The following is a 19716-nucleotide window of genomic DNA, read 5'->3' as shown; positions in this document are numbered from 1 at the left end:
AACATTGTAATTAAAACTCTGCTAGGGTGCTCACGTATAATAATGTTAGACTTTTTGTAATTTTGATTGTAATCATATTGATTAAAAATATCTTTGATTAAATGTGTCATAATGGAATATTAGCTGTTGTGCATGAAGTTACGTACATCTGTCAGAACTTTGTAATTAAAACTCCGCTAGGGTGCCCACATATAATGATGTTAGACTTTTTATAATAAAACTTTTAATTTCGATTGTAATCGTATTGATTAAAAATATCTTCTTTGATTAAAATGTGCTACTCCTTCTGCTTAATTGAAAACTTGCGTGATTGCCACTAATAAAAAATTGTGATACCCCTTCAATGCTATTGCATCAGATTTTTGGTTAAGTTTTTCTCCTTCACACTGAGTCATATCATAATTCCTGACAATAATGACACTTTAATAAATATATTTTCACTTGTACTTTTGTGTATGGCTATCCTTTGCATGTAAACCGCCTACTGCACACCTGTTGTAGCTGGAAAAAAAATTGCGATTGAAGTCGGTAGAGATTGAAAAATGACGAAAGAAGTCGGCCCATGCTGAAAAATGTGAGCGGGTAAGCGCACGCAGCCCTCCGAACAGGCTCCGCCCACCACAGCAGCCCTCCACCCGAGCGTCGCCAGCCGGGCGCGGGAAAAAATACGCGAACGAAGCCGGCCAAGGCTAAAAAATGCCGAAGGAAGTCGGCCCAGGCTGAAAAATGTGAGAGGGTAAGCGCGCACGCAGCCCTCCCCGCGCCGATAAGCACGCGGACAACCCGCCGCACACGCGCCGCGCGGGGAAAAATACACGACGGTGGCCCAGACGCTGTGGGGTTCGAACCAGACACCTATGGAACGTACTCGCCACCGGTCTCACTCGACATGCCCATATACTACTGGGCGGGCCGAGAGAAGCGATTTTGTTGTATCTCCCATAGACTCCCATGTATTGAAAATCTGAGAATTCGCCAACAAATCAGTGAATCGTGTCAGGCCTTCAAAAATGTCCTTCCCTAGATAAACCCTAAGAGAACTAGCCGGTACTTGTTCCATGTAGAAATTTAGCGAGGTTTACAGAAATCCTGCAAACAAAAATTCACCATAGACTTTCTTAAGAAGTTAGTTCGCGTTAAGTGGACCTTCGTAATTTGGGCGCGGACATCAGGATTCGCTTCTGTTTTGTGTTGTCGCACCTGTGATAACTGTATGTATTTGTTTAGCTTACCTTCGAGCGGCCTTAGGTCATACAAAAGGGGTGAGGCACTCATAACACACACACGGAACAAAGAAGAACACACTGATATAAACACTACATACGGTCCAAATGAAACAAATAAATAAAGCACACTTCTATTACGTAATAAATATTGACACCACTACTACATAAAGTCAAGGTGATACATATAATAGAACACAAGTCTACTCCGTAGTAAATATTGAGAACTATATGGTTATGCTCCTGTGTTGGGGCAAAATATGATGTAATAGCGGTGACAAACTGGCCGTGATCAGTGATGGTCGCAATGTTGGATGGCAGCTTGTTTCATTCCAATGCTGATCGCGGGAAGAATGAATTAGAAAAGAATGTTGTACGGGGACGAGGTATATGGACCTTATACTTGTGACCGAGACGACGTGAAATAAAATGTGCAGGAGTAATGTATGGTTCACGAAGAGTGGGTGAATGATAAAACTTGTGGAACAATGATAGCCGATGGATTTTCCGCAGGATCGCCAAGTCGGGAAGCTCTGCGCGACGTTTCAAGGGCGTGACGCTCGTACATGATGAATAATCGGAGAAAATGAAGCGAGCTGCTTTGTTTTGGAGACTCTCGATAGATGTATTTCGATGTATTTCGACCTGATATGCGTCATTAAACCTCTGATGATTTAATACTTCGTTCTCGTCTGGTGATTAGTATGGTTCGGTCAGGCAAAGGGAAAGGATGTATAACGCAAACGAAGTGCGCGAATGTGAACGCTTTCTGTAAACACCTTCGCATTTTGGAAAAGTGTGCCACGAAAACAAATCCCTGTGCTGTGACTTTGTTTTATTTATTTTACGTTCGCAATAATTTTGCGATCACTCATTACAGAGGGTTACACAGGGGAATTTATAACACCTAACGTGTTATAAATTCCTATAAAAAATCACTTTCAATGCGATTTCAGGACTCTTGCCATCTATCCGCCACCAACTCCCTTGGCCTAGTGGCCCAGTGGCCGCCTTCGCACTCAGTCTGGAAGCACACCTGTGGTCGAATCGATTGTGTGAGTTTACTCTGAATTTTAGTCGTACTGTATAGTGAAAACAAGGACGCAGCTGCCAATGAAGTCCGCACGCGGCGCACAATCCCCCGAAGGTACATGCACCCGCACACAAAGGCATACCGCTTGGAAATAGAAGGCCAAATACAGCCTCAACCGCGGAAAATGGTTATCTCACTCCGTGCAACTAAACGAAATCAACCTCAGCGCTTCCGCTTGCTGGCGTTATCAAAACGAAAGCTTCAGACATACCCGCGTTCGAATTTCCGACAGCAGCACCCCAGAGCACGCAAAGTATAAAAACGCACCAGTTCATTTTCTGGACGGACAAAGTCGTCTCCGCTCAAAAGCTTCGCACTAAATACTGAGACATCACGTTACCCAGACGTGATATAGCCTTTCAGTAATAATAAAGCCCAGCAGATTTCCGCAGATACCGGATGTGCCACGAATGAACTTGTTCGAATTTGTTTCTGACAATGGACAATGCTTGCCATTGACACGACTGTTTGTCTGGTTTGACGCTTCCAGAACAACACTTTAACACGTATAGTGTTTATGCTATCGGATTTCAAATTATTAGGTTATGGAGTTTACGTCCACGCCTTTGTTCCAGCCTAACCATTAATCCCACAACTTTCGTTATAAGGAACATTGCGTAGTCGTCAAGACATCGATTGGCTGGTACGGGTTAAGCTTAGGGTATTACGTGTTATTATAAGCTATTTTCTGATTGCCACTTAATGGTCTATCTACTCGGCTGTGGGACCACACACTTCCTGCTAGTGGACAACCTGCAGTATCCCCATTATTCTCCTACCTATGCTCGGAAGAGTTCATCGGACGCTTGCTTTCCGGATGCAACGAAGTGCCTCTCGTCAAGACGCTATATTGATTTTTGGTGTGCGACTCAGCGTGTCGTTTACATATCAGTTTCGTTGCCGCTTGCGACAAGTTGATTCTCCAGGATGCCGGCAGTGTGGTGATATGGAAGCTCTAGAGGACATCTTTCTCCACGCTACCAACCTTCCCGTACCACACTTTCAGTGCCTCTAAATCAGCTGGATTCTCGCCCTCTTACTATGTCAAAATTGCTTGCCAAATCCAACCCACCAACGCTCTGCCCCAAGAACACTTCTAAAGTTTTGTATACCGCAGGACTTCGATCGTCACTCTGAGAGGACTCATCGTTATATTTCACCAGATTACCGGCAGCAATGGGGTAGAGTATGGCCTGTGGCGATGAAACTCCCCAATCATCATCATTACACACAAGTAGAAATTTGTTGCGTAGTTGCGTGTCGAATGGAAGAGCGTCGCTGTGCTCTCGTTGAAGCTCGTTGTGTCGTTGTTGCGTTGAAACGCAACACTAAAGTCCATTTTAATGAGGCTTGCGTGACAATGAAAAAAGACGACTCCTCTTTGAGTCGTTGACTCCGTGTCTCCTTTTAACGCTCTTATCGGCCCGCCCCCCAGGCGATCTATCTCAACCGGGATCGGCATCATCTAGTGCCGTGGCGGAGAACCAGTTTTCCCACAATATCTCAATATGTTTTCAATCTTGTTTTTGAAGTACAATGTTTGGCATGAGAACAGTGTGCAGACTTATATTAGACCCCATATACGTAGTAGGGTGTTTCGGAGTAGCAACCAGGTACGCAATGTCTGAACCTCTATTGTAAGTGCACATATCCATGAAAGACATCACATGGACATCTCTAGGACATCAAACAGGGTGAAAACCTCTGTCGATATGCATTAGACGCAAGACAGACGACGGAGATGGATGCTCATTAAACTCCCCTTGATATCCAGGTGTCCAGAACTTAATGATAACATTAATATTTATAGACATTCCTTTGACGTATGGCGTTTACTGGGCAGGGTCCAAGGCTTTAGCCAGGAAATGTGGCGCACTAAGTGCTTGGTCAAGCCTTTGGCGTACGGCCCGTAGCTTCAACCTTTGTGGTGAAGCCTCAGTTGTCTCGCGACGTAAACCCCGGATTATCATTTTTGGTCAAGAAACCTTGCTGTTCATGTTTCTTCCGTCCTCACTAGGTCATTTCAAAATCTCTCGCATTTTGGCAACATTCGCGGCGTTGTCTATCACAAACACGCGGACATGACATCCAAATTTACGCTATCTTTTGTGATCGTAGCCTAAGTTAATTCTCCAGGATATTCTGCAGTATGAGACCGTCCTGTAGTGTGAACGCACTGCGTGAGGTAAACCTCTCCATCATCCGTTGTGACGTATGCAGATATCGGGCAATTGCGCACGTTACCTCAATCGTCAAGGCTGAGGTTTACCATCTTCCCCTCATGTTTGGGTGTACATTTTTTTACCTCAGCCTCAAACACTTCGTTCAATAACTTCGCGCCGATGTGATCTCTTGACGGCGGTGTGTATTCTGGCCTTAGTGACCCTGGCCATGTGCACAAGATACAGACTTTTGACAAGTCAGGAAGACAAGTTCGTGGCAAAAACAACGCGAACCACTTTCTCGCTCAGGAGCTCCTTTTGAGCTATGCTTGTTTTTACCCCGAATGAGTTCATCGCGTTGTTACCCCCGATGGCTCATGGCTACTTATAGGCACATGGCGTGGCGTCAGAGAGAACCATGGAAGACGATCACCCTGCAGGCCCTGCAACACTAATGCTGGGGTAAACATATGCAGCCCCAGTTTGCCCTGCCTCACAGCTCAAGCAAAATGCCGCTTATCCGATGAAGCACATTCTCGAACGTGCTGACGCCAGGTTCCTCGGTGCGCCGGTTCGCAAACGGCGTCAGCGCACCGAAAATAGCCGGCGACGGCGGCGTACGCGTCTACAACAAGCCGGTGAAATGAAGGAAGGAACGTTTGATACAGGCGGCAAATAAAGAGGACAGGAGCGTAGTGCACGACACGACCGATCCCACCAATGCAAAATGCGTTTCCGAAACTAAGGCTCGAACGGAATTACGCAGGATTCTGCAACCATACCGATGGATCGTTGGCCATATTACACGCGGTAGCGCAATACCTTTTCACAAAAGCAAGCGCCCCCTGTGGCACGCAAGGGCCCATGGGAACTTGGAGCGCTTAACAGGGGTGTCGGACTCGCTCAAAAAAGCGTGACCACGCGGGAGCTGCCATCCGTTGGTCACGGAAGGCGTTGCCTTCCGTTGGCTGCTTCATTCCGCTAAACTTGACGCGCTCGTTTTCCTAATCCATCACTTGCTATCTTCGGCGTACTATATGCGTATCTCATATGTATTCGTTAAACAAATAAGTAGTGAATATTTTCCCACTACATCATTTGCTTGTGTGCTGCTGTTCGTTCGTCACTTCATTATCACGAAACCAGACCAGACTCGACAGACCAGAGCATGGAATGGCGGTTGGTTTCGTTTTGGCCATTTTCGGTACCTGTTGGTTCGCAGAGCTGCATGAAAACGGCGGTTTACTGTGTTGTATTCACCTTTGGAATTCTGTTGCCTTCCGAAATGCATGCCTACATTTGTTACGTTATCGGTAACGATTTATTGATTTCGCTCGCAAAGCATACAAACGCCACTTCAACGTCACGTCATAGGCGGTAAACATCTTCATCCGTGTCGGTGGAAACCAAAGAGTTGGCGGTGTCGCAGGTAATCTCATAGATAAGATATGATTCACGTGAGATATGGCAACGTTTACCTTGTGATTCCGATAGCACTACTCAATTCTACACGTATCCCGAAGATTCGTACGTACTCAACGCAATTACACGGCTGGCCTCGCTTCCTACGGTGGACGCCGTTGCCTCCATCGGCTCGTTCCCCAGTTTGTCAACCCACGTGACTGCACAGGGTTGGCAACAAACGGAGCAGCTCGGCTGTAGTTAGGGGGCTGAAATTCATCCACTAACACTGTCCATGACCAACGGATGGCTGCGCCCGGGCGGTCACGCTCTGGGATAGGAGAATCCCATTGACGGCGCGCCAAGTACGTTCTCTAGAGTATTCCTATATTAACTCTATGCCTCAGAGTATAACGAGACAGCCAGGGGCGGAGGGAGAAGAACAACATCAACATTCCCGGCGTGCGCTGCAACAGCGTCAACCGGGGTAACCCATAACCGAAACAGACGACGGAGCAGTGTCCCTCAAAGGTACTCTAAAGCAGTGGTCAAGCAAGATATACTGGCGACATGACTTGAGACTTTGTTGCTTGTAAATGCCATATGTGGAACCATACGACCAACAACGCGCTCTAAATATTTTTAATTTGTTATGAAAAAATCGGCGTACTGCAGCGGCGCGACGTCGTCTGTGAAACATCCCCCTGTGCAGCGGGCAACACTGCGTTTGGGATCTTTGTCGCGATTTGGTTCTTTTGGTGTCCATATTATTTCTGATCATATATCCGCAAGAGTGCAGAAATGCCTGTTCAGCGCATTCTTTGCGAAATACAATGCAAAAAAGACAACGCAGCGCTGTTCGACGGAGGCGCCACCTGAACCAACCTGTTCACGGGCGCGTCTTGCGTGTTGCGTCTTCTCATCGCAATGCATAGCGCGTAGCTTACGCGAACTACTCATTTTAAATGTTCATGCTCGATGACAAAGCACTAGTTTGTGCACTCAAGGTACGCAGTGCTGTGTTTCGGTCTGCGGAGACTAGGGTTGTCAATCCCGAGCCATTTTTGCAGTCCCGGGATTTCGCGATTTTCAGTATTCAACAGTGGGTGGGTGTATCCCGTTTGAAACCATTCAAAATAATATTTCAAAAATAAACGCGTAAGTACCCAATGTTAAAAATATATCTCCCAGAATATACGCTTAAAAATCAACGCACAAATATAATCGCCGAAATATCCCCCGCTAAATAAAAATGCTAAGGAATCCACGATTAAGAATATGTCGTTAAAAATAAATCATTTCAGAATCCCCCCAAAATCCACCCTACAGTTGCTAGAGTCATGTGGTATGGCCCAAATCAAGGTGAACTGCAAGCAAGGGGCTTAAACTAACCTCACAGGGCCAAACTAGCCTAAACTATCCCAAACTAACCGAAACCAGACTAAACTAACTTAACATAACATGATCTAACCCGGCGCAAATTGCAATCAGTCCGCCTCCGTGCTAGATGGTGAGGGGATTTTGAAACAGTTTGTTTTTAATGGTGGATTATTAAACGGTGATCTCTAAGCGGGGATAGTAAGCGGTTTATTTTAGGGGATATATTTTTAACCGTATATTTTTTAAGCGGATCATCCTTGAATGTTTTATTCTTAAACGTTTATTCTTAATGGTGGATTTCGGGGACCCCCCTCGTACGCGAAGCAAGCGTACTTCACTTGAACGTAATTTAAAGCCAACTCAGAGCACACGCACGAACGAACGAGCGCTCAGCACTGCAGCATGTCCCGTCGATGATTTGTAAAGCGAAATAACGCGGAACATGCATATAATGCATAGGCTTTCCTACTCTAGAAAGGAAAGCATAGCAACAACACACGCAGAACAAATATTGCAGCCATGACAGACCACTACGTAGAGGGTGAGTGCTAACAAGGCCTAAAACCAGCAATATAAGCTACGTCCTACTGTTATCCTCTGCGTAGAGATATACATCGATCGGGGGTTACACTGATAAACTCTTTAACAATAAATCATTTAAGATAAACTCTTTCAAAAAGGTGTTTCAGAATAAACCGCGTAAAGTTCCCGACAAGGAATCAACGGCGCAAAAACCCCGCCCCTTCAATCCACATTGAAGAATATATCACTGCAAAATATATTGTTAAAAATAAACGGTTTTAAAATATACCCTTAAAAATAAACTGTCTTAAAATATACCCTTAAAAATAAACTGTTTTAAAATATATCCTGTAGTTGAATACGACGGCGGAGTAATAGTTATGTATCTCAACGCAGAGGATAACGCCACGATATAGCCGATCGTGCGATAGCCAATAGCACGATTTACATTTAAAGCCGCCGATCGTGCTGCTCGATAAAGCCGCCGATCGATTTAAAGCCGATCGTGCGATAGCCGATAGACATTTAAAAGTACTAAATTTGTTACAAGTTATCACTGATTACAATCTGTGTTGGAGCCACAACTCAACTGTAGTGACAGAAAATGGTTTTAACGTAACCTTTAATCCTGTCCGGTCCTGTTAACATCGCCGAACATGACCTGTTACATGGCTCATCTTTAAATAACGAAAAATAGTCTATAGGGTTTATTCACTGACGTCACCTCGCCACCATACTGTAGGTCCCTCGAAGTTATTTACCCGCATTCATACGCACCGCTGTGGCGCGGTTTTGCCATTGTTTGCACTCCTTCCCTACCTAGCGGACTGCCATAGCTGCCATGTTTGTTTGTTTGTTTTCTGTGTATGTGTTGTTGCTACGTTTTCTGTTCTAGTGTAGAAACGCTGTGCATTATATGCATGTCTCGCATTATTTGGCTTGACAAAGCATCGATAGGAGTTAAGTGTGACAGTGTTCAGAGCGCGTTCGTTCGTGCATGTGTGCTGAGTTCGCTTTGCGCTGACGGTCAAGTGGAGCACGGTTCCTCGTGTACGAAGTATACACATGCCCATAGAAGCTCGATTAAATTGGCCGACTTCGGGACTATTTCTCGCAGCGGATTGTCAATTTCACGCGCGGCCATACCACTTGGCTATAGCAACCGTAGGATGGATTTGGGAGGATTGTGAAACGATTTATTTTTAACGTTATATTCATAACCAAGGTTCTTTAGCCTTTTAATTTACACATGGATATTTGAGCGATTATTTCTTTGCGTTCATTCTTAAGCGAATATTCGAGAAGACTTATTCTTAATAGTGGCTACTTACTCGTTTATTTCTGAAAGGTTATTTTTATGGGTTTCAAACGGGATAGACTCCATCTATCACTCCGCTGTCGTGTTGGTTGTGTTGGTCGTGTTGTCCAACTCTCCTCAGTTTCGTTCAGTCTCCCGATTGTGCGGACGCGCCCTCCAATCTCCAGGAAAATCGGGGACCTAGGCTTTTATTCGCTAATTTTCCTTTAAGTGCTGCGCGAACATATTCCTGAAGAATCCCATAACACGTGTTTAGCGGCATGACCATCCATGGCTTGAAGTGGCGTCAGATAGCGTGTTTCGTCTTGTCAGTGTTTCTCGAAATGGCGTGCTATGGTCCTACCGTCAGCTCGCACTGGTAGTGTAGTTTCGTCTCCTCCAATCGCGCTCTTCAAACAGAAGAAATATCTGTACGTGTTCGTCGTACATGTCAAGTGCCGTTTCACGGGCTTTCTGGTTGAGCACGACCAGGTACCTGCCGGCACATGCATTCGCGGGGTGAATCGATCTGAAACCGTACAGAGGTATATCCAAAATAAGTGCCAGTTTTGCTATGTCCGAGCTCACAGCAGTGTACCAGTTAATCCACAACACAAAGGCAATGTGTGATGACACAATTCCACTACCACTAAACGGGTGGTGGTGGTGACGAAAACCGACTTGCCGTTGTTGGCCTCACGTATGTGGGCTGAGTCACGACTGTAGCCAGGATGAGATGAGATGTGATAACAGACGGAGGAATGATGACAGCCAGAATTTAAGATTTAGGCCAGTCACTGCAGAGTGCGCCGAGAAATCCGAGCAGTACTCATAGCCTTTGAGCAAGGCCAGATTCCTGGAGAAAGTAGATGAGGCTTCGAATTTTGGAGTCTTTCGGTGAAACAGCCTCAGGACATCATTCACCGTACAGTTCCTCCACTGGCCAAGGTATTTCTCCCGCACCGCAGCATATGCACAGCAATGCAGTAGGACGTGCTCGATAGTTTCAATGTGCTGACAATGTATGCAGTTTGAGTTGCATCTAGAGAGCCAATCTTGAATAATTGTGATTTAGTGAAAGCGCTTCTTGTTCGCAACGTGAAGAGCAGAGTTTGTGTACTGCGGGAAAGTCCTTTCAGCGGGAGATCAAGTCGATTATTTTCCTGGATCTCATTGATGACCAATTTTCTGTCGCTGTCTCCCGGGGTTGGCAACCTAGGGTAAGTGCTGTGGTGTGCAGCAGATGCTATTTGGTCCGCTTTTTCGTTGCCACTAACGCCGACGTGGAAGGGAGCCCATTGAAGGCAGATGTCACTACACCTCACTTCGTGTTGGGCACATGACGTTCTGATACACCGGGCTAGAATGCGGTTCATCACCATTTGGAGAGCGCTGCGCGAGTCTGTGAGGATAACTGCCTTGGTGATTCCCTTGACCTGTACCGCAGCTGCTGCATATAATATTGCCAGAAACTAAGCCGTCGTAGAGCATATTGGGTATCGAACTGATTTTCCTTGCCTTGCCACGTTTAATGATGGGATATAAACGGAAGAAGTAGCGCTCCTACACTCTGCGTCAACGGAGCCGTTGTGAACAGCAGAGTGTCAGCTAGAAAAACGTCACTAATTAAGACCTCAGCAGCTGCCTTGGCTTCCAGTGAGCTGGATTCGCCCTTCTTTCTTAGCCCTGGACTCTGCAACGAGATATTGGGGTACGCCACGGAGTAGCAGGTCGTTGGATACATTCGTCGTACGGTAGGGCGCAATTGGCGTGCGACCTAGCCAGGCGGCCCAGGGACGTGGCGAGGTTGCCTTGAAGACTGGTGACGAGTTGTTCCTTGCCCAGAAGTGTTTCGTTGTCAATGAACAGGTGCCCTCTGAGTTTTAAATGGATGCTGACGGGCTTTTCCTTTGACTCTAGATAGGTATAGGTAATGCTGAAGAAGCTTGGTAAACGAAGTGTGGTTCGTATACCTGCCCGATGGAGACGCTCGAGGTTCAGCCATTGTGTTGGCGACAGGTCAACGTACGGCGTCACACACAGAATCCGAGATAGAATAAGAGCTCTGTGCAGAGCGAGCATGGATCGTGCATTACAGCCCCATGCTTAGTCGCGTCTGAGCAAATTTAGCAATTTCTTCCCTCTAGCAATGGTTTCGTTCACCCGCTTCGTCCAGCGTTATGAGCTGTCAATAGTGACACCAAGGTATTTCGACGCTTTACATATTGGAAGAGGGATGTTATTGATGCTTGGACGTAGTAAGTCCCTACCAAAGTGTTTCCTTGGGGGGTGTAGACAAGACAGTGGGACTTTTGTGGGGATATCTCCAGTCCTCTCTCCGATAAGGCATCGTTGATGGCGTTTAGTGCTACGTCAGCTTAGTCGCGAATCTTCTTGTTCGTTCCTGCTATGCGGAGATAGATATCATCGGCGTATATGGTCAGTTGTGGCGCACATTGTGTAGGGCGCCTTCGTTTGTGGATCCCACCAATGATGGGGGTCCCCGAAATCTACCATTTAGAATAAACGCTTAAGAATAAAACATTCAAGAATAATCCGCTTAAAAAATACAGGGTTAAAAATATATCTCCTAAAATAAACCGCTTACTATCCCCGCTTAAAGATCACTGTTTAATAATCCACCATTAAAAATGAACTGTTTCAAAATCCCCTCACCATCTTGCACGGAGGCGGACTGACTGCAATTTGCGCCGGGTTAGATCAGGTTATGTTAGGTTAGTTTGGTTTCGGTTAGTTTGGGATAGTTTAGGATAGTTTGGGATAGTTTAGGATAGTTTGGTCCTGTGAGGTTAGTTTAAGCCCCTTGCTTGCAGTTCACCTTGATTTGGGCCATACCACATGGCTCTAGCAGGGGGGTCCCCGAAATCCTCCATTAAGAATAAACGTTTAAGAATAAAACATTCAAGAATAATCCGCTTAAAAAATACGCGATTAAAAATATGTCTCCTAAAATAAGCCGCTTACTATCCCCGCTTAGAGATCACCGTTTAATAATCCACCATTAAAAATAAACTGTTTCAAAATCCCCTCAACATCTAGCACGGAGGCGGACTGATTGCAATTTGCGCCGGGTTAGATCATGTTATGTTAGGTTAGTTTAGTTTGTTTCGGTTAGTTGGGCATAGTTTAGGCTAGTTTGGTCCTGTGCGGTTAGTTTAAGCCCCTTGCTTGCAGTTCACCTTTATTTGTGCCATACCACATGACTCTAGTAACTGTAGGGTGGATTTGGGGGGATTCTGAAACGATTTATATTTAACGATATGTTCTTAACCGTGGATTCCTTAGCGTTTTTATTTAAACGGGGTTATTTCTGCGATTATTTTTGTGCGTTGATTTTTAAGCGTATATTCTGGGAGATATATTTTTAACAGTGGGTACTTACGCGTTTATTTGCCATGATAAAGTTGAATAGCGTGGGGGACAGTACAATGCCCTGCGGGACCCCTCGCTGAAAAGATTTTGTGGAACTAATGTGGGCGCTAACAGACACGTCGAACTTTCTGTCTGACAAAACGTCTTCAATGAATCTCAGAAGGCGCCCAGTGATCCTGGCTTCAGTTAGCGCCGATAAACAGCTTAGTAATTTAGAGAATCTTACGCTTTCTTCACATCTGAGAACATGGTAAGGGCGAATGCATTTGACCTCCTCTCCTGCCTTAGTCTGTGGCCACTTCAGCAATTGCCTTTCATGAAGGCTGCAATATGTTCGGGGATATGGTGACCTTGACTTTAAAGCCCTGACAGCCTCTTTTGAACAATTCTTTCCAGCAGCTTGCTAGCACACGAAGTGAGAACAATGGGACAATACGAGGAGGCGGTCTGGCCTTCTTTGATACGGGGATGACACGGGCGTGTTTCCAATCGGGGGTATGCTTCCCGAACACCAGACCTTGTTGAATAGCTGGAGACAAGTTGTTCGTCGCCTAGGTTCTTCAGGGCCTAATTCGATATTCTGTCTGGGCCAACGGCGCTGCGTCGTTTAAAGCCCTTAACAGCTTCCTGTATCTCAGTCATGGTAATGTCACCATCCGTTGGGGAAACATCGGAAGCCGAGTCCCTAAACGATGGACGAGGATCATTGCCGCCTGCCACTTGCGCTAGTTCTGTGGCAAACGCTTCTGCAGGATCCTTAGGCTCTCTTCTGGATGAAACGGACAGCGTGACCAACGGGTTTGACGGTTGAGGGAGGCATTTAATGGCCCTCAGAGTACTCTATACTTTTGTGACAGGGGTGTGAGCAAAAAGGGACCTACTAAACTGCTTCCACTGTGTGCGCCTCAGTTTTAATACGTGTCTCCTATGTGCAGCCGAGATCCGCTTGCACTAGATCCAGTCGACCTCGAGCCCCGTTCTTATTGCTCTTCTCTGTGCCCGACGATCGCATTGCTCGGAGATTGAGATACTTAAGGTCAGGAACGGGGGTGTTGAGGCGGGGTAAAATACTGTCTTCGTACTATTTACCAAGGACGTCAGGTTGTCTGCCGTGGAGTTGGGCAGTCCCTGTCTGTATGTCTCCCAGTTGGTAATTTTCTTCGTTTTCCCGGGCACACTATTCCGACGTGGGGGCGACAGCACAATAGGGAAGTGGTCTGAACCCATTTGTCGGGCTTACTTTGCCACTTTAAGGTGATATCCGGGGTAACCAGGGTGAGATCAGTGGCATTCATATATCGAGGCGGCCTCATATACGTCGGATTACCATTGTTGATGATGACTGGGTTACTGGTAGACAGGTAGTTAGCAATGGCGTTACCTCTTCTGCAATTCCTGTGACTGCCCCATGATCAAAAGTCCAGAACAAGAAGCGCGAAGTTTCTTAAGGGATTCAGCACTTGGTTGAGCATAACCCCAGCGGTGCACCGGGATGACCGATATAGCTTTCCAGCCGGCCTTCAAAAGGCAGCCTACGCATTCCTCAGTGGGTGAGCATAAACTGGAAAGGTCGATCTCAACCTCTAGCAATAGTCCGTTTCACAAATAGTGATGCCTTTGGGAGGCCATCAGCTTGAGAGCCCCTAGCGTGGTGTGACACGTATGGCGGAATCTCAAATGACGGCTGAGTGAGGCTTTCTTGTATAGCTAAAACATCAGGGTCCTCCTTCCGTAAGAGTAACTTGAGGTCGGCCTGTTTCTATACGAAAAATAACAACAATAAATGATGACAATCATATGGTGTTTGGATACGAAGCCTCTGGAGTTCCACTGTAGAATACGAGAGATTAATGCTCTACAGTTTCGTCTCCCCATCATAATAATTATTTCCTGGCCGGTTTCATTTAGGACGATGAGAAATGATCCTACAGTTAGTTTCTTCGGTCAGCTTCGATCAGCTAGAAATAGAGGAACGATTGCAGTTTCGAGCTGTAAGATGGATTGGATTTCGGCAGGGGCGGTGACCTCAGGACAGGTGGAAATGATGGCCTTGAGCGCTGCAAACAGCAGCCGCAGTATCACTGAAGGCATATCAGTTCTCTGCGATCGGTCCAGTGCTGTGCGGTAAGCAGCCTGAGAGTATATTGGCGGGGCAGCCGCTGTTGCGTTCCAATGGCTTCTTGTGTCACATCTGTCCCTCCTGATACTCTTTAAGTTGTCGCGAAAGAAAATCACATTCTGTCCAGTGGGCTTGTCACTGCGTCGCAGGAGCAATCCCAGCAGGGGCTTAGCTTCAGTTTTCACAGAAGCAGCAGCTTGAGGCATCACCGCATTTCTGTGCTTGAGATGTCTACGGTGCCCTATCTTTCTGACCTTTTCCTTTGCCCCTCTGTAGGTATTATTGGAGCGCGATAGTTCCCGGGAGATACGCCATTGCTCTCTTAGTTTCGGAAAATCCCTATATGTGGCTGTATGCTTCCCTTTGCAGTTTATGTAGAACGGTTCTGATTCAGGGCACAGCAAAGTTTCGTGGGATGTGCCACAGTTAGGGCACGTTTTCGTTCCAGGGCAGCAAGGAGCAGCATGCCCATACCACAGACAATTGTGGCACTGTATTGCCCGTTGCGGGTAATCTCTGACTTGCAGTGTCAGAAGATGGAAGCTTACATGTTTTGGGAGCTTTAGGCCCAAGAAACCTGGCTTTGCACTGGGCTTTCAGTGGTGACTTAGCTCACTCTGACGGAAGGAATCACGTGTTACGTGACCTTCTGACGCCATCCAGTCAAACGTTGCCCGCCTGCGTACGGCTGATGAGGCCCAAGGAGGCCGAAACAGCTGTCCAGTACTAGCATGATGACGTTTGACTTACAAACATATGCTATATGTGCAGCCAAAGAGCTTCGGCTATATTTTCCCCCCTTCGCAATAAAGATCTGATCGATGTCAAATTGTGGTTCAGGTACACTCTTAAAAGAAGGGTGTACTTTAATTCTTTCCTTGCCACATATATCACTCCCTTTTGGAGAGTACGATTACTCTCAAAAAAGCAGTCTCCTCACTCCCCTTAGGGAGTGGGGTTATGCTTTAACCCCCTACTGGAGAGTAATATTACTCTCTGGCAGGGAGGAAGGGGTTATGCTACTCCCCTGACAGAGTGAGGAGACTCCTTTTTGAGAGTAATTGTACTCTCCAAAAGGGAGTTATATACGTGGCAAGAAAAATGAGTTAAAATACACCTGTTTTTTTTAAAGAGTGTAGCATGCATACGCAAAAGAGCATGTTTTCACACTACGCGAAGCATCTAGAAGGGAAGTTGAGACGACACAGACAATTTTCAGCAAAACGCAATATAATTAGCTATTTCCTAGCCGTTTTTTTTTTTTTCATAATTAGCTTGTAAGCGTTCCTGTCCTCTCCCATTTTTCGAATATAAACGGATATCGTACCCGAACGAAACCGTGACGGCCATGTCACAGCCTGGCACGTTCAAGTCATGTCTTTGCAATGGACGATTTCATAAATTGCATAGATGGCCCACCAGAGAGCGCCGTGTTGCGAAAGCCCCGCTGCACCTTGGGATTGAGTTTTCATGAGTCAGAGAGAAGAGCGCAAACGGTTTCGGTTTTCTCTCTCCTTCACCTCCCGCATCTTCGAGCAACAGGCAGACGAGCACGCATGTAAACCATTTCCCACAACGCATTGCGCGATGCGCGTGACTTGGGCGACAGAGGACCCCCGTGCGGAGCACAAGGGCAATATCTGAAATCGCCTATTGTGCAGAAGACTAAAAGAAATGGAGCTGCATGTGCCCACCAGGGAGACTACGTAGCTCGAGAAACTATATAGTTACTTAAAGGAGAAACAGGTAGCAGAAAGAAGACAAAACACACATATTTGCTGCGCGGTACTCGAGCACATCTACAGCTTTCGATACACTGTAGTAGCATCTGAAGATGGCATCATGGCCACAAGATCATACTGTAAACGATATAATAGTGCAGGTGAAAGGATGCCTTCCAAATTAACCGCCCGCAACCAGCAAACTTTCCGAGCGAGCTTCCGAACTTCGATGAAACAGAAGAAAAAAATGACACAGGACACAAATGACTCGTCTCTGTCTCCCTGCCACGCTCCCTGCCATCCCTGCCCCTCTTCTGTGCCTCATCTTTTCTGTTCTCTTCTAAAAAAAAAAAGTAGCACAGCGAAATAGATGCCGTTTCAGCAGGTGGGTTACACGGCCAGGCAGACATCCAGTAGGACAGTATATGCAACTGCTGGACGACTAATTAGCTAAAATTCATTAATTAGCTCAGAAATTAGGCGTTTCCTGGGAAATGCGGGCTAGCAGAATTGGAGGCAGTTAATGTTCAAACCATCGTCGGTATTAAACAGCCTGAGAAGCGAACGTACTTCGAGATACAAATTGCCAAATTTCGCTACGCAAATGAGCCGAAACCAGAACTACGCACTACTCGAGCGCCGCAAGAGCGACAGACAAACCAGGAGAGAGGGCACGTGCTTTGTAGCGACGGAACTGATTGGAGTAGGCGCAAAACTGCGACCGCTCACCGCTGCGACCCAGATAAGGTGAAGGTACCGTCGTTCTTGCGGTCGAAAAGCGCTTTGTTCGACTTTCGGCCCATTTGAACAGCGAAACAAGTTAAGCGAAAAGTACGTTCGCTTCACGGGGTGCTAAACAAGGACGGTGGAATTGAATAATGACTGGCTCCAATGCTACTATCTCACAGAAATATTTCCCAGAAAACATAGACTTAACAAGTTAATCAATGCATTTTAGCTAATTAGGTGTTCACTAGTCGAACATGCTGTCCTACAGGAGCTTCGGCTGGCCGTATGACCCATCTTCTAGAACGGCCATCATTTTTCTCTGCTAGTTTTTCATAAAACTTTCGTAACTAATAAAAATAAAACACCCTCTATATGGGCTGCTTGCGATCTATTCCTTATCACTAGTTCCCTGCCAAACTCGAAATCAGTATCGCAACACAGAATTTAGCATAAAAGCTGAAATGTAGGAAGTTGAGCTCGCACGCAAAAATAGATCGTTACGTCAACCCTTGAGGTAATCTGGAGCTGCACAAGGCTCGCCAGTTATGGCTCTCTCTCGTCCGTATCAGCGTTGCTTGCCTTTATTTCAGATATCTCAAGATGCCTGTGCGTTTGTTCATTGGTCAATCTTCGCCTTAGTCTTGATCAGGACAGTTTTATTCTATCGGGTGTGACCGGTGCGATCAGAGGAGGGAAGACGCCGTTCACACGCCACGTAAGTAGTGTGTGAGACGCTCACACGGTCGCGGCATTCAAATTTCTGGAGGTCGCGCCCTCGTAGGCTCCTCGTGGCTAACATTTTCTCCTTTTTTTCCAGAAATAGGCATACACTCCACATCCAGCGTGTGCTCTTGCCACGTGGTCCATCGAAGAACAGCCAAACTACGCCACCATTTTGCGTGGGATTTCTGATGACGTAGCCAATAGCCGACGAGCAGGGCTGGGCAGGAATACTCAAAATCTGTATTGTAATACAAATACATAATACTTGCTAAAAATAATATTATAAATGGTATTATAATACTAATACATAATACATTTTATTTTCAAGTATTATAATACATAATACTATTACTTCCCTGTATTACTCAAGTAATACTAGTAATACTTTTGTGCCGTGGCAGACAGTTATTAGGAAAGGAATCCCAGACATATTTCTGAAGCCATCGGTCCGTTCACCGCATGTTTATTTCAGTTGGTTGCACTTAAGAAGAAGCATCTTTTCAAACGATCGTCTGTTTTGTCTGAGTAGAAACTGCCGAGACGGTCAACCCGATGCAGAATTTATACCATGCATAGCTGTAACAAGGAACACTGCATTCTATGGAAGACATTGTGCCTGTGACTTAAACCAGGAACCAAGACACACAGTGGTCAGGTTGTTAAAATTTAGGCTACGTGCCTTCCTGGAGCGACAAGTATTTTACGGGTTAACCCTGGAGAGTCCAGGAAAAAAAAATGACAAAAGATCACGACGAAGTGACTAACTGACAGCTCTCAGGGCATTCTCTCTCGGGACGCAGGTGTGTGTGTCTATAATCCCCTTTTTTTCTGCCTTACTTTCTGACGCACCGACCCTGGCTCCATTCTATGATATGACCCCTTAAGGGCTCCGGGTTGTTCACCCAGAGTGGAGAAGTTTCTCAGAAATTTGAGTCAGCCAGCTCCTGTAATCGTCCCTTTCTTGCACGTTGAAGTGTGATTCTCTGTTGGCAGAACTAGGTCGTGTTCGTAGGACTGGAATGGTATCGAAAGCATACACGTGTAAGACCCATCACCTCAGGCAGGACAGGTCATAAGTATTACGAGTTTTGCAGTAATACAATGCAAGTAATACTCGAATTTTTTGTATTATAATACGTAATACAAATACACTTATTGGATGGGTATTATAATACGTAATACAAATACTCTAAAGTATTACAGTAACGGTATTATAATACAATGTATTTGTAATACTGCCCAGCCCTGCCGACGAGGAATAAAATCACACAACACTTTTCGAAATCAACCGGAACGGATGTGACCGTCCTTTCAAAGGATTCGAGACATCACACACTATATTGTAGAGATGGAGGCGAGGTTAAGCATGAGCAATACACAGTAATGGAAGCTTTTACTCACATAGCTGCGAATACGTAAGGATGACGACGATGATCCTGAGGGCAATCATGTTCTTGGACCCGCAGTTCCAAATGAATGTACGGAGTGCGTGAACCAAGGAGAGTTTATGCGCAAGACCAGTTTGAAGACGAGTCTCTCGCGCAAAATGACGAGCGCTTCTTACGCAACAGGGTATCTTCTTCCTAACAGCTGTATTAGTGAAGTTTCTCATTAGTGGTCCTACCCGACATTAAAAACGTCTGTGTAGAGCACCACGCCACTGTTTGCAGATGATGAGGAGAGCTGCTGTCGGCTTAAGATTTAATTAACGATGACGGATTGTGTCCAGAAAGTGCGTAAGTTCCGTACTGACCTTTCATGATATGGCAAGGTATGGAACGCTTTCTTGGAAGAACTAATCTTCGAAGCAGGATTTTTGGGGGCAGCGTTCTTTGAGCAACGTACACCAAACGTGCCTATGTGACTTGAATGTCATCAGTAGGCTCATTTTTATTTTCGTCATATATTTTGGGGGTTTATTTATCTGAATGAAATCGGCGTTTCTCGATGATG

General features: G+C 45.9%; 1 protein-coding gene across 4 annotated transcripts in view; it reads right to left on the bottom strand.

Annotated features, from left to right (window-relative positions):
* The window catches only part of LOC135369886 (uncharacterized), a 127215-nt gene extending 107900 nt beyond the window's left edge, over nucleotides 1-19315 (bottom strand). For 2 of the 4 annotated variants that reach the window (XM_064603466.1, XM_064603482.1), the window contains exon 1: nucleotides 2528-2644. In XM_064603466.1, the coding sequence (XP_064459536.1) occupies nucleotides 2528-2591 (64 nt within the window). In that variant the 5' untranslated portion in view covers nucleotides 2592-2644. Of the gene's footprint in view, nucleotides 1-2527; nucleotides 2645-19164 lie in introns of those variants that run through there. The other 2 variants (XM_064603474.1, XM_064603491.1) reach the window with 2 other exon arrangements.
* Between the last annotated feature and the right edge of the window lie 401 nt (nucleotides 19316-19716).

The sequence above is a fragment of the Ornithodoros turicata genome, chromosome 1, assembly GCF_037126465.1.
Source record: "Ornithodoros turicata isolate Travis chromosome 1, ASM3712646v1, whole genome shotgun sequence".
NCBI lineage: Eukaryota > Metazoa > Arthropoda > Arachnida > Ixodida > Argasidae > Ornithodoros > Ornithodoros turicata.
This window is presented reverse-complemented; position numbering and strand designations above follow the sequence as displayed.